This window comes from Peromyscus eremicus, chromosome 7 (assembly GCF_949786415.1).
Source record: "Peromyscus eremicus chromosome 7, PerEre_H2_v1, whole genome shotgun sequence".
NCBI classification, from domain to species: Eukaryota; Metazoa; Chordata; class Mammalia; order Rodentia; family Cricetidae; genus Peromyscus; species Peromyscus eremicus.
Window position 1 is genome coordinate 115,869,664 of NC_081422.1, and position 25,825 is coordinate 115,895,488.

The 25,825-nt window shown below is 50.4% G+C and overlaps 2 protein-coding genes across 2 annotated transcripts in view; one reads left to right on the forward strand and one right to left on the reverse strand.

Moving 5' to 3' along the window:
- The window catches only part of Gask1a (golgi associated kinase 1A), a 33,646-nt gene extending 28,428 nt beyond the window's left edge, over window positions 1-5,218 (forward strand). The window contains exons 3-5 of the mRNA XM_059268952.1: window positions 1,338-1,460; window positions 4,051-4,154; window positions 4,760-5,218. Of these exons, the coding sequence (XP_059124935.1) occupies window positions 1,338-1,460; window positions 4,051-4,154; window positions 4,760-4,970 (438 nt within the window). The 3' untranslated portion in view covers window positions 4,971-5,218. The remainder of the gene's footprint in view (window positions 1-1,337; window positions 1,461-4,050; window positions 4,155-4,759) is intronic.
- A 2,432-nt stretch (window positions 5,219-7,650) lies between these two features.
- On the reverse strand, window positions 7,651-23,327 carry Pomgnt2 (protein O-linked mannose N-acetylglucosaminyltransferase 2 (beta 1,4-)). Its single transcript, XM_059268953.1, has 2 exons — window positions 23,210-23,327; window positions 7,651-10,393 (listed from the first exon to the last, which is right to left on the reverse strand). Exon 2 carries the CDS (start codon window positions 10,283-10,285, stop codon window positions 8,543-8,545), a length of 1,743 nt encoding a protein of 580 aa, XP_059124936.1. The 5' UTR covers window positions 10,286-10,393; window positions 23,210-23,327; the 3' UTR covers window positions 7,651-8,542.
- Window positions 23,328-25,825: the final 2,498 nt, after the last annotated feature.

Genomic DNA, 25,825 nt, shown 5'->3' on the forward strand with positions numbered 1-25,825 from the left:
AAGCACGGCTCTGAGAGTCAGAAGCTCAGGGAGCACGGCTCTGAAAGTCAGAAGCTCAGGGAGCATAGCTCTGAAAGTCAGAAGCTCAGGGAGCACGGCTCTGAAAGTCAGAAGCTCAGGGAGCATAGCCCTGAGAGTCAGAAGCTCAGGGAGCACAGCCCTGAGAGCATGGCACTGAGAGTCAGATTCTGAAGCATAAAGGCTTGACTTCAGCAAGGAAGGAGAGAATGTCAGAGAACAAAGAATGAGGCTCCAGGGAGCCTGGGGAACCAGGGAGGAGGGAAAGACGAGCAGGGGAGCCTGGGTCCATCTGCACTGTGTGACTGACAATCTAGGGGACCTCAATTGGTGAGGCCAGCAGACACAGCTCAGCAGGGAAGGGGACTCCCGTGCAGGAAGTCTGGGTGCTTTTGATTGGTGTGCATGCCCAACGGCCCACACCATCTCTGGGATACTGCCCTCCTCCTTGAAGAACGGCAAGTGTGAGTCACTCACGGAGATCAAGGAGTCCCCACCATTGCTCACTGTGGGTTGATTGTTTTGGTCTTAGTCTTGTTAAGGTGAAGGAAGAGGAGAAGGTACCAGAGAATCCAGAACCATCACCCTGTGACTTGGAGGCAGCAACAAGCACAGGTGGTGGCCGCAGGTCCACAACTATCATCTGTTGTTGCTGCCAGTCAGCCAGGCTAGAGACCTGGTTCAGCTCTTGTGGGTACCACCATCCTACTCCCCCCCACATGCAGCCCACCTTGTCCACAAACAGGGGACCCAATGTCAACTTCAAATCCCAGCTGTATGTGTTCTCCTGTGACTCCAAATGTGTCTGAGCTTGGGATGATATGGTCTGCAGTGAGGAGGAAATGAGGTAGAGGTGGCAGTGACTGCTGGTCATCTGAGGGACAGTCCTTTATACACTGGCTAACTCTGACACCAACCTGCTGCCCATCAACTCATTCTGACACTCTGGGGTCAGGGTTGGGTCCTGGAGTTTCAGGACAGAAGCCTGGCTCTAGCAGACTTAATGGACTAGGCTTGGCCACCCTTCCTAACGCACCAACATAAAGAGATGAGTAATGGTGACAAGCAGAGGAAGCAGAGAGGAGCCAATAGGGGGTCCTGTGATCCCAAGCTCGTCTTCAGGATATTGACGAGCTCCAGGCTTAAAAGAATTAGGGCAGATTCCTCCTCCTAGCTGGAGGCTAGTGCAGGGCTCACTAGGACAGACAGGCCCTGAATTCTGTCCCCAGGCAGCCCTGGACTGGTGTGGGGCCCAGTGGGCCAAATGGCCTTGATACTGGGTCTGGAGAAGACCGGTACCATGCTAGCCTTCTCTGCAGGTTCATGACCGCCTGGATCGCTACTGCTGTGGCTTCGAGCCTACACCCTCAGACCCCTGTGTGGAAGAGGGACTCCGAGAGAAATGTCAGAACCCGGAAGAGCTGCGGCTGGTCCACATCCTGGTACGTTTCTTGTGCATGCACAGTGCCTTGCCATGTGAGCACTGGGTACACCTCTCTCCTGCAGAGGATGCTCCTGATAGCTGGACACAAGGGTTTCCCAGTCTTCTTTCTTTTCTTTGCCAGCAAACCTTGGCTGAAATAATACTTCTAGGAAGCCAAATATATAAAACAGACAAAATGGACATTGAGAATGCAGCTGAGGTGGAATGGGTGTGTGTGTGAAGCCCTGTTTTTTTTTGTTTTCTTTCTTTTTTTTTAACCAACAAAGTCCAATTCGGTTTTATTGTGGTTCCTTACAGAAGCAGAAATGACTTAAAGACAGCTATATCTCTAAAGTCACCCCAGCATGGGTGATAAAACATAAAAGCTGGGGATGTGGAGGACACTGCACAGCCTGCAAGAAACTCAACAGGCTGAAGAATGTCCTTTCTAGGTGGCTTGGTTGGTCTGAGCCTCTTCCAGAAAGCTCTGCCGGTCTTTGTCTTCTAGGTCTCTGCTTCTTCCAAGCAGCTGGGGTTGTGAGACAGAGACAGTCTTCACTGCTTATAAACTACCCTCCCTAGTAAAACTGGTCAGTTTCAGGGACTTCCTGAAGCTATTCTGAGTTGTTTACTTCTTGTCATAGTGAAGCTCCCTGAAGGATGGAATGGTAACACCCCCATGGCAAGAACTGCTTCTTTCCCTCCCAAACTCAGTGTAGATGCTGTTCTGCCTATTTGGATAGTAAGTGTTGTGTGATCTCTATTTATTTATTTATTTATCTATCTATCTATCTATCTATCTATCTATCTATCTATCTATTATCAGCTTGATACAGTATACATTCTTATCCTAATAGTGAAATTTTTCATTGAGGCTTGCCCAGTAATTGAGTAAAACCAAAATTTACTATAAGCCACAGGTATCCTAGGGTCCCCCTTGCTATATAGCCTCCCTGGTTCTGTGGGTTGCAGTCTGATTGTTCTTTGGTGAAGCCCTGTTTTCACTGCTCCTCAAGATACTTCAGGGAACTTTGAGGTCTTTCAGGGCTCTGAGTGGAAGAGAGAATGTAGCAGCAATCTTAAAAGCTCTTATTAATAAAGTCAAACCTGAGGCCAGTTATTGGGGTGTACACTGGAAGATCAGAGAGACAGAACAAGCCACAGCTACCTCACCTTGCCAATTCCTCAGCTGGTCCTGTTTCCTCAGACTGGAAGCCTCTGAGTCCTCATCCAGAATGAATCTCAGCTGAACTGCTGCTCAAAAGTCTGAAAGCTTAACCAGCCAAATGCTTAACCAGCCAAATGCTTCTAGTTTCTGGTCTTCACACCTTATATATCTTTCTGTTTTTGCCATCACTCCCTGGGATTAAAGGCTCACTTCTTGGGATTAAAGGTGTGTGTCACCATGCCTGGCTGTTTCCAATGTGGCCTTGAACTCACAGAGATCCAGAGGGATTTCTACCTCTGGAATGCTAGGATTAAAGGTGTGTGTGCCACCATTTTCTAGCCTTTGTATCTAGTGGCTGTTCTGTCTCTGACCCCAGATAAGTTTATTAGGGTGCACAATATTTTGGGGAACACAATACCCCCACAAGAGAAGAGGTAAACAGAGGGAATGCTTTGGTCCTGAAGCCTCAATTGCTAGGGATGGCTATGGGAAGTAGCATGGGATTTCAGAGACTGTGTGGGAACAGAGTGTGTGCTTGGGAGTGTAAGCCAGAAGCCTCTTATTGCCAAACACCAGATTTTAAAAGTGTGTGTGTGTGTTCCCGTGAGTGCAGGCATTCTGTGAATGCCAGAGATTGACATCAGGCATTGTCCTTATCATTCCTCGCTTTAGTTTTGAGACAGGGTCTCTCACTGAACTTGCCAATCCAGCTCGACTGGCCTTTAGCGTCCTTTCTCTCTTCCTCAGCACTAGGACTGCAGATATGCACAACCTCACCTGGCTCTTTTTTATGAGGTTCTTAGTGTTCAGCATGGTAAACCCTTTGCCCACTGAGCCATCTCCCCAGCCCCATGCCATATATATATATTTTAAGTACTAGAGAATTCTGTCTTGCTTGTTTTAGTGTGGAAAGGATATAAGAGATGCTAAAGACTCTTCCTATGAAATTAGGGTATGGCCAGTGATCTGTAGAGATAAAGGACATGGTTGTATGTTCTTGGTGATATTTAGGGACAGATGGAAGAGATGTGTGTGTGTGTGTGTGGTGTGAAACACGCCTGTGATGTGGCATGAAGCTTCTGACCCTGAGGAGTGTGTTTTTTTCTTTTGCACCTGCCAGTTCAGTTCCCACCCACGCTCCTGACCCCACTGTCCACTATACCAGGAATGAGCCCCTTTGCCTTGCAATTTAGAAGGTGCAATTATGGCTCACTGCTATGGGTCCAGGTTTGAGTTTGCCCCAGTTGCATATTAGCTGTGTGATCCTGTGTAAATTGCTTAATAGTTTTATGCCTCCTGCGGCTTCTGAGACAATCCCCAGAGATGGTACACAGTGCTGGTGTAGAGTAAGCCCTCAGCCATGGGACACAAACTGACAGAGTGGTACTAGTTACACTCCGATTGTACCAATGGCTGCCCTTGTCCGTCTTCTTCCCCTGAGGTCCGGAGCAGTGATCCATCTCACTTGGTGTACATAGACAATGCTGGCAACCTTCAGCATCCCGAAGACAAGCTGAACTTTCGGCTGCTGGAGGGCATAGATGGGTGAGGATCCAGGGCATTGGGTAGACGTTTGAGGGATGAGGCTTGATGGCCCTGCTGTAGACTGTGGAACCTTCAACTACAGTCCTTGGATGGCCAAAGTCCACCAGAACAAAGTTGGATCTGAGGCTTCAGGGACTGAGGAAGGCTGAGAGGAGCTACAGTCATCAGACCTGTCCCCCCAGACCTAGAGGGCTTCTGGTTCCTGCAGAATACCAGCTGCCCTGCTTCAGTGTCTGAAGGCTAGCTCATCCTGGATCTATGTGAAAGAGCTAGCCTGGGGATCTGCCCTTCCTTGTCTACTCCCAGTAGGCAACTCAACCTTCTCAGGGCCTTTTGGGGCCCTAAGTGTGCCCAGCTGAGGCCAGAGTGGTAGAATTGGTTCTCCAGGCTTCACTGTAAGATGAGGCCTGAGAGCACTACCATTTGCTTTTATGACACAGCAAGTCACAGAATCCTCTGACAAGGAGCTAGCAGGCACAGACCTGGCATTTTCCTGGCTCATTTTGCTGGGTTCCCCAGGGGGCAAGTTCTGGGTTCATGTGGAGACTCTCTGAGCTCACTTATGCCTTTCCTTTCTTGCATGGACTCTGGGACTTCGGCCCCAGGTTTCCTGAGTCTGTTGTGAAGGTTCTTGCATCAGGGTGTCTACAGAACCTGCTGCTCAAGTCGCTGCAGATGGACCAGGTGTTCTGGGAGAGCCAAGGTGGAGCCAGAGGTCTGAAGCACGTCCTTGAGACACTGGAGAGGCGAGGGCAGGTCTTGCTGAGACATATCCAGAAGCACAACCTCACACTGTTCAGAGACAAGGACCTGTGAGCCCATCTCTGTCTGGGCAGAGCACACCTTGTTGGAGGACTTCCCACAATGTAAGCCTGAGCTGGTGAGTGTTGGCCATCCTATTGACAAATGGGAAAAGCCAGAAACTGGAGGAGCCTACGGTGCCATGGAATAGTTTACCTGCTGGGGATGGTGGAAGACCTTCAGCCTCACATTCCTGTCTGCATTCTCAGCTCTGGCTATTTACTCCCATGCAACAATAAATGTGTTTAAGAATGTTCTGTGAACCATTCCCTGCACATGTATATGCAGTGCTGCGTGAGGTATGTAGGTATACACATGAACCTGGAACTTCATGAATGTTAGGCAAGTACTCTACCAACTGAACTCACATGCTCAACCAGAGAAGCCTATTTTTTTTTTAAGATTCATTTTTTAATGAAAAATTTACTTTCAGGTGCATAGGTGTTTTTCTTGCCTATAAATTTGTGCACTATGTGCATACCTGGTGACTGCAGAGGCCAGAAGGGACCCCTGGGACTTGAGTTAGACAATTGTGAACTGCCATGTGGGTGCTGAGAATTGAACCTGGGTCCTCTGGAAGAGCAGCCAGTGCTCTTAACCACTGAGCCATCTCCCCAGCCCCTAACTGTGTGTGTGTGTGTGTGTGTGTGTGTGTGTGTGTGTGTGTATGTGTGTATATAATTACACATGTGTTTGGGTGCCTGTGGAGGACAGAAGAGGACAATCAGACTGCCTAGTATGGGTGCTGGGAACTAAACTCTGTGTAATCCTCTACGAGAGCATACTCTTAACCATTAAGCCATCTTTCCAATGGCAACAGGGAGAAGCCCTTTATAAAAACTGAATTTCCCTTATTACTGTAGAAATTATCTCCATCCCAGTGTTAGCCATTGCATGTTTTATGGGCCGACTTTTCAGTGTAAGATGTCTGATCCTTCCTTGGTAGTGTGTTAGCTTTGACTCTGAGCTGCAGCTACTCAGCCCTTTCTGTTAAGCTTGTCTGTGTTTCCTCTCTGCCATCTACAGCTTGACTCTGTCTTTCATGAAGTAGGAAACTAATTCTATGCAGTCAAACTTGTTGATTTTTGCCTGTGAGTCTCCCCGGTTCCTGTCTTCTTAGGCTGTTTTCCTTCAGATCACAGAACTATCATTGGTGTACTTTATTCAGTGCATATTTGTGTGAAATTTGCATTTGAAAGTGGCTTGAGTTAGGGGTGTAACTTAAGTTTCCTTGCTCCAGATTCTATTCAAGTGTCTATTCTGTTCCCACCAATCTGAAAGTATACTCTTATCAGATAAGTTCCCAAGCACACAGACGTCCACTTGTGAACTGTACTATGCCCTGCTGACAGTTTCTTAGCTCCCTACTTCAACAGGACACTGTTCTAATCAAAGTTACTTTATTCTGTCTGGTAGCACAAGTATCCACTTAAAATATTTGTGTATGAGTGTTTTGTCTGCATGTATGTCTGTGCACCACATGCATGCAGTGTTGGGAACTCAAGTTGGGTCCTCTGGGAGAGCATCTGATGCTCTTAACTGCTGAGTAATCTTTCTAGCCCTCTAGAGAAATATTTATATGAGCCTTTAAGGGGAAAATCAAAATTTCCATTTTATTTTTAATTTCTCTTCATTTATGATGTTGTGTGACCTTCATTGTTTGTTAGTTTGTTTTTTGGGAGAAAGGTTGAATAACAGCTAGCAATATTTACATTTTACTCCTGACTTTAGTGAGAGCATGTCTGTGGTTTCACTGTTAACTGTGATCAGGGAGAATGCACGACCAAGCACTACCCAGGTCAAATGTGATTTTTGTGGCTATTCCCCATGGATGCACTCCTCTTCATAGCCTCTGTGCAAGACACTGCCCATGCAAGGTGGGCACAGCATGCTCCCTTCACAATCCCGATGCTATCCCACTGTGTCATCTCCTTTGACAATCAGAATTAAAGGTCATCTGGGTACTCAGCGCCAACTTCGCTTCCTGTTGTCCAAGAAGACTTGCCCAAAGGCTATCTCCCTGTGAGCTGTAGCTTAAGGTGGCTCCTAAGGCCACCTCCAAATATAGGCCATTGCCACTCCGTTGCCCACCAGTGCTAGATGATAAAACACTACAGTTGAAGACACCAAACACCTGTCACAGGGCAGAGAAATCAAGTTGGAACTGGAAGCTTCCTCACTGCCCACTAACCCTCAAGGTATTATAAAAAGTGTTAGGCAGGCTTCTGGGGGAGGATAACCAGTCTTACTTGGCTGCAGACTCTATGTGCAACAATACCAACCGGCCAGGCAGGCTGAGTCTACTGATAGAGTAGTGGCAGGTCTGTTAAGGGGGCAACCAACTGCTTTCTGATTGGATTCAAGGGCCATCCCACAGGAGAGAATTCAGGTTTGATGTTATCACCTGTTCAAAAGCCTGGCTGGGAGGTCATGGGCTCTAAGGGGGATGTTTCATGGCTATGGCACGCCTATGAGACTGTCTTATAAACACCTTTCCATGCCTATGGATCAGCGCTGCTCTTAGCTCTGGCAGTGGCCAGCAGTACCTGGAGACCCGTAACTGGTTAAGTGCTGAGGGTAAGTGACTGACTACTGAATGCTCATCCCTGGGTATACTCTCTCCAATGCTCAAGGAACATTATGAAAGGGGCAAAAAGAAGGGGTGGTGGTGTGGAACACTGACCTCTGGGTACTTTTGAATACACGGCAGCTGTGGTGACCGACACAGGATCAGGTCCACCTATATCCACCATGGAAATGGGACGAGCTTGTGGGGCCTCATCCTTCACTGAGGAGCACAGCTGATGGATGGAGGGAGACATTTTCTCTAGTTGAGCAGTCGATGGTAAGGCCCGTGCAAACAAACCCTCAACCGTGTGCTTTCTAGGCAACCCTAATGAAACTCATTGGCTCATATAAAGACCCACTCAAAAGGACATGAAATTAGGAGGGGTGGGTTGTAAAGAGGAAAGGCTCAGTAGCAGGGGCAACAGGAAAGGTTAACAGGCTGAATAGGACTAAAATACATTATACATATGCATGAAAACCCAATACAAGGTATAATTCATATATGAATATGAAATCATATGAAACCCAATACAAGGTATAATTCATATATGCTAATAAGACATTAAAAGACTTGACCCACGATGTTCATAATCATTTAATGACTGCTCCAAACACACCTGTCACTCAGCTACAGGTGAAATTCGTAGAGACTATCTGCCTAGCCCACCAACTACATGACCACTGTTTCTAGAAGCCAGGACCTGTACCAAGGCCATGGCAGGAAACAGCACAATCAATTAGCAAGATCAGATCCCTGGGACCTGCCTGTGCTGCCTCCTCACCACAAAGGAATTCCTCCTGGGTGGGAATAATCAAAGTGGCAGAGGGGGCATGCACCACCTCTTCAGGGCAAAGATTTCTGCAAATTGCACACCCGCAGCAGTAAGACACTGGGAACAGGCCTAGCCCTGGCCTACTCAATAAATAGATGCGTCATCACCATAGTCGCCAGCAGGACTTGGGCCTGGGAAAGCTGAGCTGCAAAGGCCACCTCCTGAGGCCCGGCCATGGCCTGCTGGCTACGTGCTGCACACCAGCACATCTGCAAAAGGTCCCAGGAGGCTCTTGTTAAAGATGCAGCGGACCCACACCAGGTAGGTGGTGAAAGGTTTGATGTTCTCCGTGAAGGTGTGATTCTGCAGGGTCAGCATGTAAGGTGCGTACGTGTTCTCCCCCTGCTCCTGCAGCCACACCTCATACTTCACCTCCCTCACTTTTAGGTACTTGAGGTTCCATGGGATCTGCCAGGACACAGACAGGTGGGCCTCGGTGGCACCCTGCACAGACGCCTGGCATCGGGCCTCCCGCACCTTGCCTGGGTACAGGCTGATTGTCCACCTCTGCCTCCGCGGCCCCGGCCGGCCCTTCACCACACGCCGAATGGACTGCATGAGGGAAGGAATGTCCACCCTGGTGTCCTGGTAGATTCGGAAGAGCCACTCAGGGTTCCGGCAACAGAGATGCCGGGGGACCTCTCGGCTCTGTAGGATTCGGGCCTGCTCAGCCCGGTCCAGGTGGGTGATGCCCCCTTGGTCCCAGGGCCGCTCAGGGTGTGTGACTGTGTTCTCCCGTATCATGTTTCGCCAGGCTACATACTGCAGGTCCATGCCAGGTAGAGTGGCCAGCGTCTTATAGGGGGTGTAGTGGTCAGGGTTGACAGCATAGGGGAAGAGTTCAACTACAGTGGCCCCACGGGGCAGGAAGAGGGCCGTGACCAGCTGGGCCCCATGCATGCTGACTAGCATGGAGGCGTTGCTGACCAGCCGCACGACATCGGCAAAGGTGTGGTCCTCCAGGGACACTGTCACTGTCTTCATCTGGAACTCTTGTGCTAGCTCCAGCAACAGCTCTGCCTCGTTCAAGATGAGTCTGTTCTGGGTGCGACTGAAGACCAGAATGTATTCCTCACCCAGGGGTGCCCCTGCGTGGCTCACATTCAGCCTTTCGGTCATGAAGCGGGTAAACTGCCGGATCTCATTGCCTGAGACGAGGATGTTGGCCTTTGGGCCCTGGGGCTGGACAAAGCCATACTGGTACCAGGTGGTGACCTTGGACAGGCCCACAAAAGCATGGGAAAAGCAGAGCAACCGGCCCAGCGTCTTGAGCTGAGCACGCAGCAGCGGCTGCTTGGGGCTAAGGAGTTTATAAAGGTCAAAGTGGGCGCCCTCGCCCCAGCCCTCCATGAAGAAGAGCCGGGCCTCCTGGGCCAGGCCAGGGAACTGCCTCAGCGTGTAGAAGAGGGGGAGCAGGTCGTCATGGAAGACATGCATGAGGTTATCGGGGTTGAAGCGGTTGGCGATGAGGGCCACGTCAGGCACGAACACTGGCTTTGGCATGAAGCGCAGGGCCGCAGCCGGCAGCTCCACGAAGTTGAAGTATTGGGCATTGTGGTCCTCCACAGTGGACAGGTCCAGCAGGGCGGGCTGGAAGCGCCGGGAGCCCAGGTTGGGCAGCATCACGGAGGAGTTGCCATGGAAGAAGATGAATTCTTCAGCCTCATTGGAGTAGCAGAGCCACTTGAAGCGGCAGATGCGGTCTGTGTGGGTGCGGCCTGTGCACACCATGTGGGTGCCGCCCTCCATGAGGATCTGCAGGGCCTTCGGGTAGTCAATCCTCAGCCCCGGAACTGGATCCAGGGACTGCTGTCCGAGGGCCAGTTCCTCCTCTAGGGTGGCCGCGTGCTCCCGCAGCCGCACATGCTTCCACAGGACTGCAGCCAGCACAGACACCAGAAGGGCATTGAACACTGCAGAGAGGTGCATCCTACTGCCACTGAGGGGCCTTAACGAGACGACGGCTCCTGGGCAGTGCCACAGCCCAGGTGGGCTTCACCCATCCATCCCTATGTGTGCTGGAGGACAAGAAAAAGCCTGTGAAGGGAGAGAGAGGAGTCAGCCCAGCCAGGTGTCTCAGCACACTCCCACTATGTGCTCCTCCCACACCTGCTTCCTTCGGCAAAGCTCCCTGGTTACAGCCACAGCCAGACATGAAAAAATAAGCGACTCTTAACTAAAAAGCAGCTGCAAGTCCAGTGACAAGTTCTAGGCTTTTTAAAATTTCGTGTGTGTGTGTGTTCATGGGCACATGCATGTATGCTTGGAGGCCAGAAATCAAGTGTCTTTCCTTGATTGTTCTACACTTTGTATTTTTGAGACAGGGTCTCTCACTGAACCTGGTACTCACTGATTCAGCTAGACTGGCTGGCCAGTGACCTCCAGGATCCTCTTGTCTCTGCCTCTCCAGTGCTGGCATTGTAGAGGTAAGTAGCTCCTCATGCTTAAGTGGGCAGACACTACTCAGTCATCTCAACAGCCCTCGGATCACACCAGCGTCACTCAGCTGCAGAGCCGGGAGAGTGAAGATGTTTTTGAGCTGCTGCAAGAAGCAACAACCCCTCTGCCTGCAGGAGCGGCCCGCATGTTAAGCAGCACCCTTTTCAACAGTAGCAGCTGGTGGAATCTGTTCTGCTTTACCATAAAATACCCTGTGGTTTCATCAGTCTCTGAGGAAAGACATTACCACCACCAGAGCTCTGCAGAACTTCAGCAAGGTCCAGGTTTTGGGCCAACATCTATCTCCAAACGGAACCCCCTATGTTTGGGGTAGTGCAGTAATTAGTGCCAGTACCAAGACACAGTAAAGGCCAGGTACATTCATTCCCTTGGCCTGCATGGCCTTTCTTTTGGAATTCAGTCACCCTTTGGAAAAAGCAAGCATTTGGCAGCCCCGTCCCAGGCTTTGGTGGTCAGAAGTGACGCACTGGCTGAAATTCAAGTCCTGGCACCCAACTGTTTTCTGATATACGAATGGAGCCATTTCATCCATTAGATTCCCTGATAAGTGAGGCTTCCATGATAAGTGAGGCTTCCAGTGCAGGGAAGAGAAAAGGGCTGGGACACTTGATGAAGCACATGCACATTCCAAAGTACCCTGGGTACACTGCTGCCATCATGATTCAGAGCCAGGGCTGGCCAGTGCTAGGCAGACACTGTCCCTTACATTACTGCCACTTGAAACAGTGTTTTAAATTTAAGCACAGAAATCTTGCCACAGAAGACAGAGGCCAGTCAGTCACCCGACTAAGGTACCCTGGCCTGGGCCTCTACGTTAGGTCAGCACAGGGTGATCATCTCCATCGATGTCGATCTTCCTAAGGAGTCTTCAGTGTGTCCACATTTCCTCTGAGCCCGTGCTGAGTCTCCTGGGACCCAGAGGAGGCAGAGACACATAGCTCTTAGGGTGTGGAGAGCTCACCTCTGGAGCTCTGGCCCGACCCAGTGACATGCTCCAAAGAGGGACCAGTCAGGCGGGGGAGAAGCAGCCAGTGTGTGCTCCTGCCTAAGGGACAGGAGGAAAGGGGTGTCCCCTGGCTGCCATCTGCCAACCGTAAGCAAGCTAGCTTGAGGGCACAGACAGAATGCTAAGGGTGGTACAGCAGGAGACACAGGAGGCCCTGGTGATGTTTCTAAGTCTGCTGTGAGAGAACTTTCTTCGTCTTTGAAGCCAGACTGAGTTGTGGTTCTGGCTTCTGACAGACAAGCACATGCCAAAAGGGTACAACTTTCTGAGCAATGTGCTCAGACCCAGCAGAATGATGCTGCATCCATTTCCCTGGGACCCTTCTGTGTATACGAAACTCTCTCTCTAAGACAGCTCCAACACAGCAAACCAAAGTTACAGAGGATCAGCAGCTTGACACAAGTGCCATCTGCTGGATGGAAGCGGGACTGCAGCAACCCAAGGTAGCTGGAGAGACAGGACTTGGCTGTTTCTGGGCCCTCAGGTGGACGACCCATGCCAGGGCCTGCCAATATGGCACTGGCAGAGGTCAGGACAGACATGGAATGTGCCACAAAGACTTCACTGGGCATGTTAGGTTCTGGTGTTACCCTTTCAAGGGGGAAAATGTGAAGCTTTGATGAGAAAACATTTGCTGAACTGTGTGTTCTAAAGCATGCAGTGGACTGACTGGGTTTCAGGCAACTTTATAGTCAGGCAGCCTGAATCATGGCTGAGCGACAGGAATCCGGCGACCAGAACGGTGCCACCTTGGTTAGCAACCCACACTCCTCTCTGCTGGGATTGTGTACAGACTTGTTCTATATGGCTCGGGGTCCACTCATGGGGCTAGCTATTCTGGCTTAACCTTTGAGTGTCTTCCCTCCCCACACACTCAGGTGAACCAGGAGGGAGGATAGACAATGGACTTGTTCTTCATCCTTGCTTTAAATCTTCTGGGGAGTCTTATAATGGATCTCCTTATGGTGTCACAGTGGAGAAGCCAAGGTGTGGGGTGGCCAGTGATCACCATAACATCCTTCCTGTCTTTCCCACATTCTCCTGCATCACCCCACCCCCACTGCATTGTAGCACCTACTTAGGCCAGCAAGATAAAAAGTTCTGGCAGAGTCAGATCTCAGATAGAGGCAGAGAGCACTTTAATAATAAAATAAAAATAGATGGGGCTGGCAAGCCTCCTTGGGTGAGAGGCAGGGGCCACCGGGGAAACGTATCCTGTCTCCACCCATTGTCCCTAAAAACCTATGCTGGTTCTTTAGGGTCTGCAGGTGAGCATGCTGTGAGGGCCAAAGGACACACCCACCCTCTGGGCTCCAAAAGTGCCCAGAGCCTCCCATCAGACGGGATCTGACAAGATGGAGGGTCTGTGTCGATGGACATTTTACACAGAGAAAGAAGAGCCTGCCTGTCTGTTTCTGGATTGTGCAGGCCCACCATGTGCATCCTGAAAATAGCATCCTCAAGCCTGGCTGAGGACAGAGAAGTTAAAACACTGTTCTAAGAAATGGCCTCAGAGATTTAAATGGGCTCTAACCCCAAATTCTACCCCTCATCAGAAGTGGCTTCTGTGGCCCCTCCCTGCTCTGCTGTGGAGAGGACTGTAAACAAACTTTTGGGAAACAAACTTGTATGTGACTAGTGTGTAAACATGTGAGGGTGTGCATGCACATGTGTGCACATGCCTGTGGAGGCCACTGTGTGGACAAGTACCTTCCTCAATGGCTCTCTACCTTACTCTTTTTGGATCTGTTTGAACACTTGGTGCCCTTGGAGGCCAGAAAAGGACATCCAATGCCCTGGAGATGGAGCCACAAATGATTGTGAGCTGTCATGTGGGAACTGGGAACCAAAGGGGTTCTAAGAGCAACAAGTACTTTTAACTGCTGAGCTCTCTCTCCAACCCTACCTTATTTTTTGGGTCTCTTCACTGAACCCGGAGCTCACCAATTTGGCTAGCCTGGCTTGGCTGGCCAGCAAGCTCCAGGGATCTTCTAGTCTGGCTCCTATCCCAGCCCCCTAGCACTGGGGTTACAGATGTTACAAGTTACCGTGCATGGCTTTTTATGTAGATGCTGAGAATTCAAATTTAGGTTACTTTACTCAAGGAGCCCAGACCCCTAGAAATAACATGGAAAAGATGCCCACTACAGAAGGAAGGCACAGCATTTTTTAGCACCCCTTTTTCCTGATGTGGGGGACTCGGGAGAGGAGCTGGAAAGCATCACTCACACCTGTCTCACATTTCCTGCCATGGTACAGACTGGTCTATGCAGTGGACCTTCCTTCTAGGAGAGGTGTGGAGCAGAGAGCTGAGGATGATGCCCAGGTGAGGCAGAGTGTGGGAGATGGGCCCACCCTTCACCTCTAGCAAGAAGCCAAGCTCTCGGTGAGTCCTGTCCCAACTTGGCAGGACCTAGAATCACTTTGGAGACAAAACATGCCTGCTAAGGCCTGGAGCTGTGACTCAGCGAAAAGCTGTGTCCTCAGATTTCATGACAAAAGACCTCAGCGTACTTCCTTCATTGAACCAATGGTAGGCACTGCATGGATGGGGACAGGCCCAACACTGAACATGATTAACCACCAGCATGGTGTACTACCAACAGAGGGGTGGACACCAGCCAACAGTGCTGAGCCAGCATTCCTGCTCTGCAGGGCAGCGGAGGGTGGGTGGGTCACTGCAAGTGAACCAGATTTTCCAGTGATCTTATGTACAAGTCAGTGTGTGCAGGTGAGGGATACAGTATGTGTGTGCCTGCATGTGCATGTGTATAGATATATGCATATGTAAATGTATGTCTAAAGATATGTAAATTATGTGTGTGCATATTTTTATGGAACAGAGTCCAAAGAGAACGCCAACAGAACGGGAAATGAGGTTCTGCGTTGGCCAGGTTAGTGGATGTGTCAAACACAAATGACAAATGGCTTCCGTGACCTCAGTTCTCACTGTGGCAGAGGAGACTTGAAGCCCCTGTGACACCTGACGTGATTCAGTGGTCACAGCAAGGCACATGTGCTGAGGAGCAGTGACAGCAGCTGGGGATGAGGTGGCCATCACTGCATGCCATCCTCCTCCCTCCAGACGTCAGGGAGGTAAGCCATCAGTAAGGAAAGCAGTTTCCTGTCCATTCCTATCTGATGTCCCCTCCGCTTCACTATGTCACATGGTCACCCGGCCTGGCTTTTGTTTAGTAATTCCCACTTCCCAGAGGCTAGCCCATAATAGTCCCCAGAGGAGGAACAAGGTCAGGTGGGTACAGAAGCTCAGATGCAGACAGAATGGGCCTCAAGGCCTAGGCTGGTTCCTTTTCCTCTTCAAACCTCTCTCCTCATCTGTGGACTTGGGCACTGTCTGCTACAGTTACAGTTAGAAACGCAAGTGTGGTTAGGATGAATCCAGTTTAGTGGCTCAGTCAGGACAGGGCTTGACAGAGCGAGACCGTAAGTCCACAAAAGCCTTAAATACAGGCGGACACAAGGATGCTGGAACACTCGTCACAGCCCAGCAGTGAGGGTGAGACTTACTGCTGACAGGACTCACCTCAGCCTGGACATCCGGCATGGGCACAGTCCCCATTTCCTGAATGCCCTGGACAGCCCCAGCCCCAGCCCACCCCACATGGGCCTTAAGGTCTGACACGGAGGAAGCATCCCAGGATTCCTAGACTAGTCATGACTGCAAACTCACAGATCGGGAGCCAATGGGAAAGCAGAGCCAGGGCAGACCACATGACCTGGAGCCTGGGGCCTGGGAGGGACAGTCAGAGCTCAGCCTGCTGAGAGCTTGGCAGGACAGCAGCCGCCTTAGGCTGGGACAACTAACCACCGTGGGCTAGGTAGCTTAAACAACAAACTTACCTCCTCACAGTGCTGGAGGCTGGAGGTCCAGAACTCAGGGCCCTGGGTCAGGACAGTTCAGCCTCTCACAGCACTCTTCTGATTTCCGCAGACAAAATGTGAAAAGCCCTAATTTCTGGCAACCGTACAGACTGAGTGAAGACAAGGATAGGGTGACCAGGTGTGCGTCGGTTCATCAGGCCTGGGCTCCAGCTTCAGGACGGTCAGAAACAGCTCTTCACCTGTCGCTCCAAGAGCAGGGCTATGGCAAGGGGGGTTTGGTCTGCCAGCTCCGGCCAGGCCTAGGCTTGCACAAGAGCCAGTGGCCCAGTCCAGGAGCGGTGGTGGGATGGTTGTACACTAACGTTACAGCAATCTGACTTTTAAAAGCTGCCCAGATTTGCTGCTGAAAATGGTAGAATCCTTACTTTGACAATGAGAAGTATTTTTAGCCTGAACACAGCATGTGTTTACTAGTGCTGAACTATGGAAGCCTCAGGTGGCACGTGACTAAGCTCAAACACACTCCACAAGGTCGGGCTGCCCCTCAGGACAATCTCTTCCAATCTCCTCCACCTTCCCGTTTACTAGGTAGTTACACGATGGTTGTATGTGCACCAAAACTACATATGGGCCTAAGGCTGAGAAAAGCTGCACATTTTAAGCACACTGGACTTCCTGGGAAGGGAATCATTCCTTCAGGAAGATGCAGGCAGCCCAAGCGTCTTTGTAACACGTAGCAATTAACTATAAAGGTGCATTGAGCAGTTCTGCGCTCACATGATTGAAGTTTTTTGTTTTGTTTTTAGATTTTTATTTTATTTTTAATTGTGTGTGTGCACATAAGTGCAGTTTCTGTGGAGGTCAGAGGTCAGAGATGTTGGGTTCCCCTGGAGCTGGAGTTACAGACATGAGTGAGCCAGCAGACATGGCCGGGATCGGAACTCGGATCCTCTGCAAGAGCAGAATGGGATCCTAACCACTGAGCCATCTCTCCAGCCTTCACCGTCTACCCACTCATTCTTATACTAACACCTTGACCTGGAAAACACCCTCTTGAACTCAGAGCTGGAGACTGAACCATGTGTCAGCAGCTGATGTAACAATGAATGGGTTTCAGCTCAAGGAAAAACTCCAAGAGGTTCAAGTTCTTTGCCCTGGTGCCGTGGGTGATTAGCCCGGCCCTTCTTGTGCAGGTAGGAGGGCTCAGGTGAGCTGGAGGTGGACTCAGCCTCTCCTGCTGGCCTGCAACCCTCTTACCAGGGAACCGTTCCCCAGTGATACAGACATCTGCTCACAGTCTGGGATCCACCTTCTTAGCATGAATGGGTCACTGGAAGCTGACTGGGCTTAGGCTCACACAGGGCACAAGGAATATGATATTACAAGTTCTTAAGGTGAAAACTGCAGATTTCGAGACAAGGTTTCTCTGCACAGCCCTGGATGCCCTGGAACTCTATGTAGACCAGGCTGGCCTCACACTTACAGAGATCCACCCGATTCTGCCTTCTGAGTGCTGGGATTAAAGGTGTACGCCACCGCCGCCCAGCTCAAAACCAATTCTTACAGGGACTACCCAGACCCCAAAACATCCATGTCAGGTGGGACTTGGACCCCATGTGAGACAGAATCCATCAAGACTCCAGGAGATGCCCATGGTAGGAAAGACAGTAAAAAACACCAGAAAGTAAGCCCAGCACACACAGGTACAAGAGACCCAAAGAAGCTCTACCTGGAGGTAGGTGGGTGAGTTCTGGGCAAGGGTTCAGAGGGGTGTGGTTGGTGGTGATCGCTATGTTCCTGTGTCCAGCTCTCCTGGACACAGCAAACCACGAGACCTCTAAGTCTTGGAGTGCCTTCCCCACCTAAGCAGAGCCCACGCCACAGTTCAATGGGAACTTCAGGCTTTGGGGTGGAGACAGCAGGGTATGAGGCAAGCCATTTGGGAGTCTGCAACCCTGCCTTAATGACGGGAGGGTGATGACCGCCTCAGCTTGGGGTTCCCTTGGTCTCGTCACTATGGTGTTACTCTCAGCCTCCTCCGTCCTAATGATGATGACACTATCGTAGCTAACACCCACTGGCTCGTCACTGGGTGCACGGTAGGTCCTCTGTTTCACCTCAGTGACAATTTTTATTTATATTAAAGATGGTGGAAGAGAAGGGAGGGCAGGAAGCCGCTCAAGTACATATGAGACTTCAGGGTGGGGCTGGCTCTGGTGTCTGCAATCTCCTCATTTTACAAGGAAACAACTCCAGCTTACAAAAGCTGCACAGAGTATGGAAACCAGCCCCCCATCTAGATTCTTCCTAAGTTGACACATTTCTCACACTCTGTCACTAACAAACTCTTTTCTCAACTATTTAAACATAAACTAGATGCCAGGTATGGTAGTATATGCCTGCAACCGCAGCATTTGGGAGTGGATACTTACCAAGACCTTGTCTCCAAAACAAAACAACAAACAAAAAAATTCTGGTGACTTCTTCCCTGATAGCCATTAAGAACACATTTGTGAGAACAATTTTCTCTTACATAATGCAAATTAAGAAAATTAATATTGATGATACTATTTTTTATCCATGGTCCCTATGCTGTGTCCAAAATCCAACCCAGGATAAAGAGTCACACCTCTCACCTCTCGATCTGGGATTCCTTCTTAGTCTTTCCTATGACCTTGACAGTTTCTTTAAAGTTTGTTTTTTATCTTCCAAGTGTTTTTCCTGCATGCATGTACAGTACCCATGGAAGAGAGTACTCTGGACACTCTGGAACTAAAGTTACGAATGGTTGTGAACTACCATGTGGACGCTAGCAATCAAACATCTGCAGGAGTAACACCTGCTGTTAACCCTAAGCCATCTCTCCAGCCCCAACCTTGACAGTCTTTAGGCCAGATAGCTATTTTTTTCTAACATGTGCCTCAATCTGGGTTTAATTTTCTTATCAAGTTCAGGACATGCACTTCTTCCAGGAATCAGTCTACACACTTGACCCACAGTTCACACTGTGAATCTTTATGAGACACTCACCTTGAGGCAGCCCCGTGGGGAAAGCACAGAAATTCTACCAAATGTAGGATACTTAAAGGAACAGGCCCCTTCCCTGGGGAAGGAAGATCCAGGAGCCGTTTAGGGTTGTACAGTTTGCTCAAGGGGTAGGGTACAACTCTTCTACTCTTGTGGCCCACATATGCATGACCCAGAATTCTTTCAGCTGAGCTCAGGAACCCATGTTCTGATAAAACTTCCAGATGATTCCACCATGTGCTTAGTTTCGATGTAAAGTTGTTCTGACATCATGCAGATGCAATCTGCAATCCTCTAAAGGAATTTCCATTCAGCCACAAGGAAATGGCGGACCCAGCCAAGGATCTCCTCCCTGTTACTAAAGGCTGACTTTGCTAACGTGACTTTCAAGCTGAAGTTCCAGGACAGTGCAGACTGAGACAGCTTCCACACCAGAAACTTCCAGAAAAGCTTCCCCTACCTGATCTTTCCCGGGCAGACACCACTGCTTGTGGTGTGGAAGTAGTGCAAAATGAGGCCAGGGAAGAAGAGGGTATTCCAAACCGCGGCCAGTGGCCCACACTGGCAATGCCACGTCATCCTGCCGGCCAGCTGAGAAGGCAAGCCTCTTGAGAAAGAAGCGCCTGGACAGCATCTCCAGGTCCTTATAATACAGCTGCCGCCACCCTTCTCAAAGCTCTGGGACCAAACGTAACCGCGGCAACTCACAGAAAGCCTTTGCTACCATAGCAGCAACAGCAGGGATAGGCAAGCCAGGGTCCTCGTCTCCTTCCTGAGTGTGGCTTAGGCCTGTGCACACTGCACGGCCTGGAAGGAAGGGGCATGCGGCACAGGTGGTCTGGTTTTCTGATAGACACATTGGGTCCGAGGGTAGATACTGATGAGACTGAGAGACGCCATAGAAAATGAAAGATTTATCCGTGCTGGCCAGATCAGGTTGCTGGCCTCTGGTGCAGAGTTAAGGCCAATGCTACCACTACCTCGCTTCTCCTACTATGCAGACGTTGTCTGGAGTCCTTTCCTATAAGCCTCACACAGCCTTCCAATGCAGGCCTAGGGGTCGCATGTCTTTGCTTTTCTCTCTCCAACTCCTTTGGTGGGGCTGGGGGTCAAACTCGGGGCTTCCTATGTACTAGGCAAACCCCTGAACCACAGCCCCAGCCCTTAATTTTCTGTCAATAAGAGAAAATGGCACCTATGGGTAGGTTACATGCTTAAGGTCTTATAGCCCAAGTAAGGTCACCAGGATGTGAGCACGCCTAACTCCAAGGGTCATTTTTAAGTCCCACACCCAGCTGTCACCACATCTGATGGGGTCTCCAGTGTTAGGTGAGCAAGGAAGAACTCGGAGCAGGGAGATTTTATGACTCAAGGGCAGGGCAGGTGTGGAAGGCTCTGGAAACACAGATCCACAGGCTTTCCATGGTAACTTAGCAACCCAAGGCTTCTTACTATAATTACTCTCCCGGCCAGGCAGAGAAAACACCTGGCTGTGGCTGGTGGCTTAGGAAACTGTGGCCATTCTCTCATCCTAAACAGAGTCTAGGTAGCAAGCCGGGGTGACGATTATCCCCACTGCCCTGGTGCTGGGCTGAGAAGGTTCAGCCATCAATACACAATTATAAAACCACTACCTTTCATAGCCTCTGGAAACAAATTCTCCCAAGTCATTATTTTATGTGAGGTCTCTCAGGCAGCCAGGGCTACAGTGGTTGCATGGGGACTCAATCGGGACTCTCACCTCACACCCACAGCTCTGCTCCCAAAAGCAGAGCTCTGCCTGAGATGCACACAGCTCTCACTCTTTCCAGCAGATAAACAAGGGTTTTCTTCCAACGAAGCTTTCTAGGTCCTACCCAGGCTGCAGACTCACCCACCCAGGCTGCTCTCACCAACCCACAAGGTCCAGGGATGAGAGCTAAGGAAGCCTTCCTGCAGGCTGCCTCTTCCTAACGCCTTACCTCATCTCACCCAGGGGACCACCTCCTTCAGCATCACCACTGATGGGACAGTAGGACATGTGGAGGCAGGCTCTAACCCAAGTGTGTGCCTAAGAAATGCCTGTGGTGGGCCCTAACTGGTTCCTGGACAGGAGAGCCCACAGGCAGCCGAGAAGAAAGGAATGGCCCAATCAGAGATGCCAGGTGAGTTCCAGCCCTGACACTTAGCAGCTAAACGATGCGACACCATTATTTTTTTTTTTTTTTTTTTTTTTGCCCCCAAGACAGGGTTTCTCTGTGTAGTTTTGGTGCCTCTCCTGGATCTCAGACCAGGCTGGCCTCGAACTCACAGAGATCCACCTGGCTCTGCCTCCCTACTGCTGGGATTAAAGGTGTGCACCACCGCCACTGCCCGGCTGCTACACCAATTCTTAATCACTGCAAACCTCCACCACCAGTCTGAGAGACAGACACTTCTACTACTTCATGGTGAAGGGAGGGGGCAAGTTTGTGGATTCAAAGAGCCAACGGAGCAAAGCACTATGCCTACAATTATTCTCACAGCAACTCTACAAGGAAACAGTGAAATTACCACCTGTTTCAGGACTCATGCCAAGTGTTCTACATATGTGGTCTCATCCCCGCTACAAACCTCAAGTAGGTGTTATGAACCCCATTCACACTAAAGGGCATATGCTGGGGGCTGTTATATGGATTGTTCAGTACCACATAGCTATTATGAGATGGAGCTGAAGTTCAAACTCAAGCCTGAACTGCAAAAGCCCATGGTAGCATCTTTGGATTCTCCTTCCAATATCTCATCCAACTGGAAAAACCCTGGGGATCATTTTAGCAGTTCCTGAGGGAGAGTGTCCCTCCAGCAACCAAGTTGAGGCAAGTGACAAGGCCCCCTGGGAGTGGAGTGTTGGGTAATTTAATTTTCTGACTCTCTCAATATTCTCAAAAAAGACGAAGCAGGGGGATCATAGCTTTGGTGTGCCTGAGAACCTTAGCGAGACTTTGAATCAAGGCAAAGAGTGAAGAGATAGCCAGGGGGAGGGGGCGGCTGTGGCTCAATAGTAGATCATTGCCCAGCATGCACGAGGCTTTGGATTCAATCTTCAGCATTGAAAAACAAACGAAAAACACTGAAGATGCCCCGACACTCCAACACACCAGGATGTTCACGGTGAATCTGCTCACCAGCATCCTCCCTCTCCTCTGCTCCCTTCTGGAGGCTCCCAGGGGCTCTGAGCTCAGAAGTGACCTGCCAGCCACCTATGAGCATAAGGGACCTAATTTTCTTCTGGCTCTGTCAATACCCGGAACTCAGATCCTTCATGTCAATGGGTAGGCTGGTTGAGCTCCCAGATCCTGGCAGCCTGGGTGCAGCTAGTTTGTGGAAAAGTCAGGACCTGGGACTAGAACTCACACTGTTCAGGACCCAGACAGAAAGCCTCGCCAGCATTATTACCTCATGGAATCCTCACAGAAGCTCTGTGAAAGGTTTTTTTTTTTTTTTTTTTTTTTTTTTATTTGTTTTCCACTCTATTTTACAGAAGATAAAGGAGGGACCTGTGGGAGCCCACAGAGGTTTCCCAGTGAGAGCTGAGCTTGCTTTACACAGCAGGGCTGCATATGGGATGGATTGACCACGTATGCGGTTACCAGGTGTTTGTTTGGGAGGGTCTGCACTTGGCTGTGCTAGGGGAGGTCTTTTGCTCCACTCCATGGCATTCCTATAAAAAGCCCTTTAAAAGAGACAGAAGGGCCGGTGGATAAGGATCCAGGCCCTCCGAGGCGATCCTGTGTTTCTGTTTCTCTCCCCTCTATATTTCTAAATCTCTTATCCCTCACTCCTCAGAAGTACCCAAGAAATGGTGGGGGCTGGTCCCCCACAGGGGTCAGAGAAAACGAGTGAGTTAATTAAGGGGACATGGCCAGTAAAGAATTCAAGATTTCAACGTCCAGCCCCCGGCACAATCCAGATACCAAAAACGAACTGTGCTGTTATCTGTCCCATTATCCTGAGATCCTCTTTCCCAACAGGCTCTGGGGGCTGGTTGGCATAAGGTCAAAGGATACTGGCTGCTCATCACTTGCGGCATGATTCCCAAACTTTGACCCAGGACTCCCACCAATGACTGAGAATACGCGTTCCTACAGGCAAGCCCATCAGGGTCCTCCTTCAGTGGCTCTCTGGGCATTGTCCAGCAGGCCAGACAAGCTCCTCTCATCGATTGCCCGGCTGGTTCCCTACGGACCCCTAGGGTCAGCGACAGGCCGGCCCAGGCACCGCTGTAAATGCAGCTGGCACGGCCCAGGCCCCCTCTGCTCACCTCTCCTTGCGCCACCTGTGCCAAATGCGCACCATCCTTTCCCAGGCACCAGCATGTGCGTCCCTGCTGTCAGCGGCTGTGCAGGCTCCACCTGGAAGGTCTAGGGCGCCACCGGGGGCAGGCTCACGGGCCCACCCCTCCAAGCTCTGCGCCTGCTCCAGGCGGCGTCCACCAACCCCGCCGGCCTCCCCTGCAGCCCAGGGCCCGGCACCAAGCCCAGCCCGGCCCAGCGCCTCACCTGAAGCCCGGCTCTGCGCCCCGCCTGCTTGGAGCCCGGGGCCCAGCTGCGCCGCAGACCCCGTGCTGCCCACCTGACGCCCGGGTGTCGCAGGTGTTCTCTGTGCGCCTGCCCTGGTGGAGAGCGCACACACGGGAGCCAGAGCGCGTGCGCAAGCCGCGGGCTCCGCCTCTCTGGCCTCGGCCCAGACCACCCCTTCGGCTTACGGAATCCTGGGAGTTGTAGTTTTCAACTCCTGCACGAGCCTGGGACGACCAGAAGCTCTACTTGGTGTTCATTTTACCCAATTATGGGAGTTCTGATAATAAATTTAAATACAAGACACACCAATATTCATATGTCACCTATTAGAGGCAAAATAATCAATACCTTAACATGCTTTTAAGACTCGTGAAGGGGCTGGAAAGATGGCTCAGTTGTTAAGAGTGCTTACTGCTCTTCCTGAGGTCCTGGATTCGGTTCCCAGTACCCATATCGGGCAGCTCACAACCGTCTGTAACTCTAGATCCATGAAATCTGAAGTCCTCTTCTGGCTTCTGAAGGCATTCATGCTTGCGCGCGTGCGCACACACACACACAAACACACACACACAAATTTTTAAAAAGTAAACAAGAAGACAGAAATATAACACAACAGGGCGTTTACAGACGATAGCACCATCGCCACGTCAGGCGCTACCGCTCGTGGAAGGAGCTCAGGGCAACCATCCTCAGTTCTTCCTGTTGATGATCAGAACACACGTGCCTCCATTTCTGGACTCGTGCATTTTTGCTCCCTTGACTTTTTGCTTCAAAAAACGAAGATTTAAGTTGTTCAGAGACTGACCCAGGCGGTGGTGGCGCATGCCTTTAATCCCAGCACTCGGGAGGCAGAGGCAGGCGATCTCTGTGAGTTCGAGGCCAGCCTGGTCTACAGAGTGAGTTCCAGGACAGGCTCCAAAGCTACACAGAGAAATCCTGTCTCAAAAAAAAAAAAAAAAAAAAAAAGGGTTCGGAGATTGTCTTGGTTAGGGTTTCTATTGCTGTGAAGAGACACCATGACCTCAGCAACTCTAATAAAGAAAACGTTTATCTGGGGTTCAGTCCATTATCATCATGGCAGGGAGCATGGCCCCTTGCAGGCAGACATGGTGCTGGCTACAACATTTTGAACAGAAGGCAGCAGGAAGTGGACTGTGATACTGAGAGAAGCTTAAGCAAAAGAGACCTCAAAGCCACCCCCACAGTGACCTTCCTTCAACAAGTGCACACCTCCCAATAATGCCACTTCCTATGAGGTTATGGGGGCCAATTATGTTCAAACTGCCTCAGAGGGCCACTGACCAGGAGCACCCACACACCCCATGGAAATACAACACTTCATTTCCACCCATCAAGTGAGGACACGCTGTCATTAGTGTATAACTGTTTTTATAAGATTGTTATTATTATCATTATTGTCTGTGTTTGGGGTTGTTGGGTGCGTATCGAAACACTGATGGGGTCAGGGGACAACTCTGTGGTTCTGTCCATCTTTACGTGAGTTCCAAGGATGGAACTCAGTCTGTTGGAATTGCATAGCAAGGGCCTGTACCCACTGAGCCATTCGCCGCTGAATAATGATTTCTAAGATGGTAGTGCCCCTGGGTTGAGGCAGAAAGTTGATAAATTTGTGCAGGACAATTTGGTAATAGTCCAAAGACCCTGTAAGTGCTCAGTCAAACCTCTAACCAAGATGTAATCACTGCAGATGAGTGCGAAGACAAAACAGCATGTTCACGGTCATACATGAAGGCTTCAGTGGCTCAGTTAACTTCAGACGGTCTCCCCTCAGACGATCTCCCCTCACATCGTCTCCTGTGTGGCTTCTTGTCAGGTATTCTGTTGTGTCTGTCATGTGCTCTTTTGTAGAACGTTCACTGCTTTACAATGGAACTATAGCGTGTCATGAGTGGGTGTGGGAGACAATACTGGAGCCTGGATTTGACATCAGACAGAGCTGAATGAATCTGCTGGGTCATCACGTGACCTTTTTAAATCCTGAATTTCTCACTTGGGAAATGGAAATCGTGACAGTGCCAACATGATACACGGGTGCCACGTGGATCGTTGTACCTTTGAGAATGGGGAAGATTGGTGGACCCTCCCAACTCCTTGTGTTTCAATGGCTGGTTGGCCACAAATCCATCCTAGGACTTCGTGGTTGCAGTTGTAAACTTATCCATACTGGCCTGTCAAACACACACACACACACACACACACACACACACACACACACACACGCACACACACACACATACATGCACACACACAAATTTATGAAAAGATCAAACAGATTGTACTGACACTGAGAGTTGGGACAATGCCACTCATCGCAAGGCAAATAATGTCAGGATTAGGCACTCTTTGCCTGCAACCATAAAGAGGGCTCTGTGGCCTCCTGCTCCGCCCCCAGCCCCTGTCTGTGCCGTCTGCCCTCACCCTCCCCACCCCACCCTCCCCTTCCCCTCCTCCTCCCCTCCTGCCCTCCCCCTCCTCTCCCTGCCCTCCCCATATGGCTCTTGGCTTTTCTAAGGCAGCAGTCACTTCTCTTTGTGTCACGGAGGGTGGGCACTGACGGTCTCTGGAAGTTCAGCA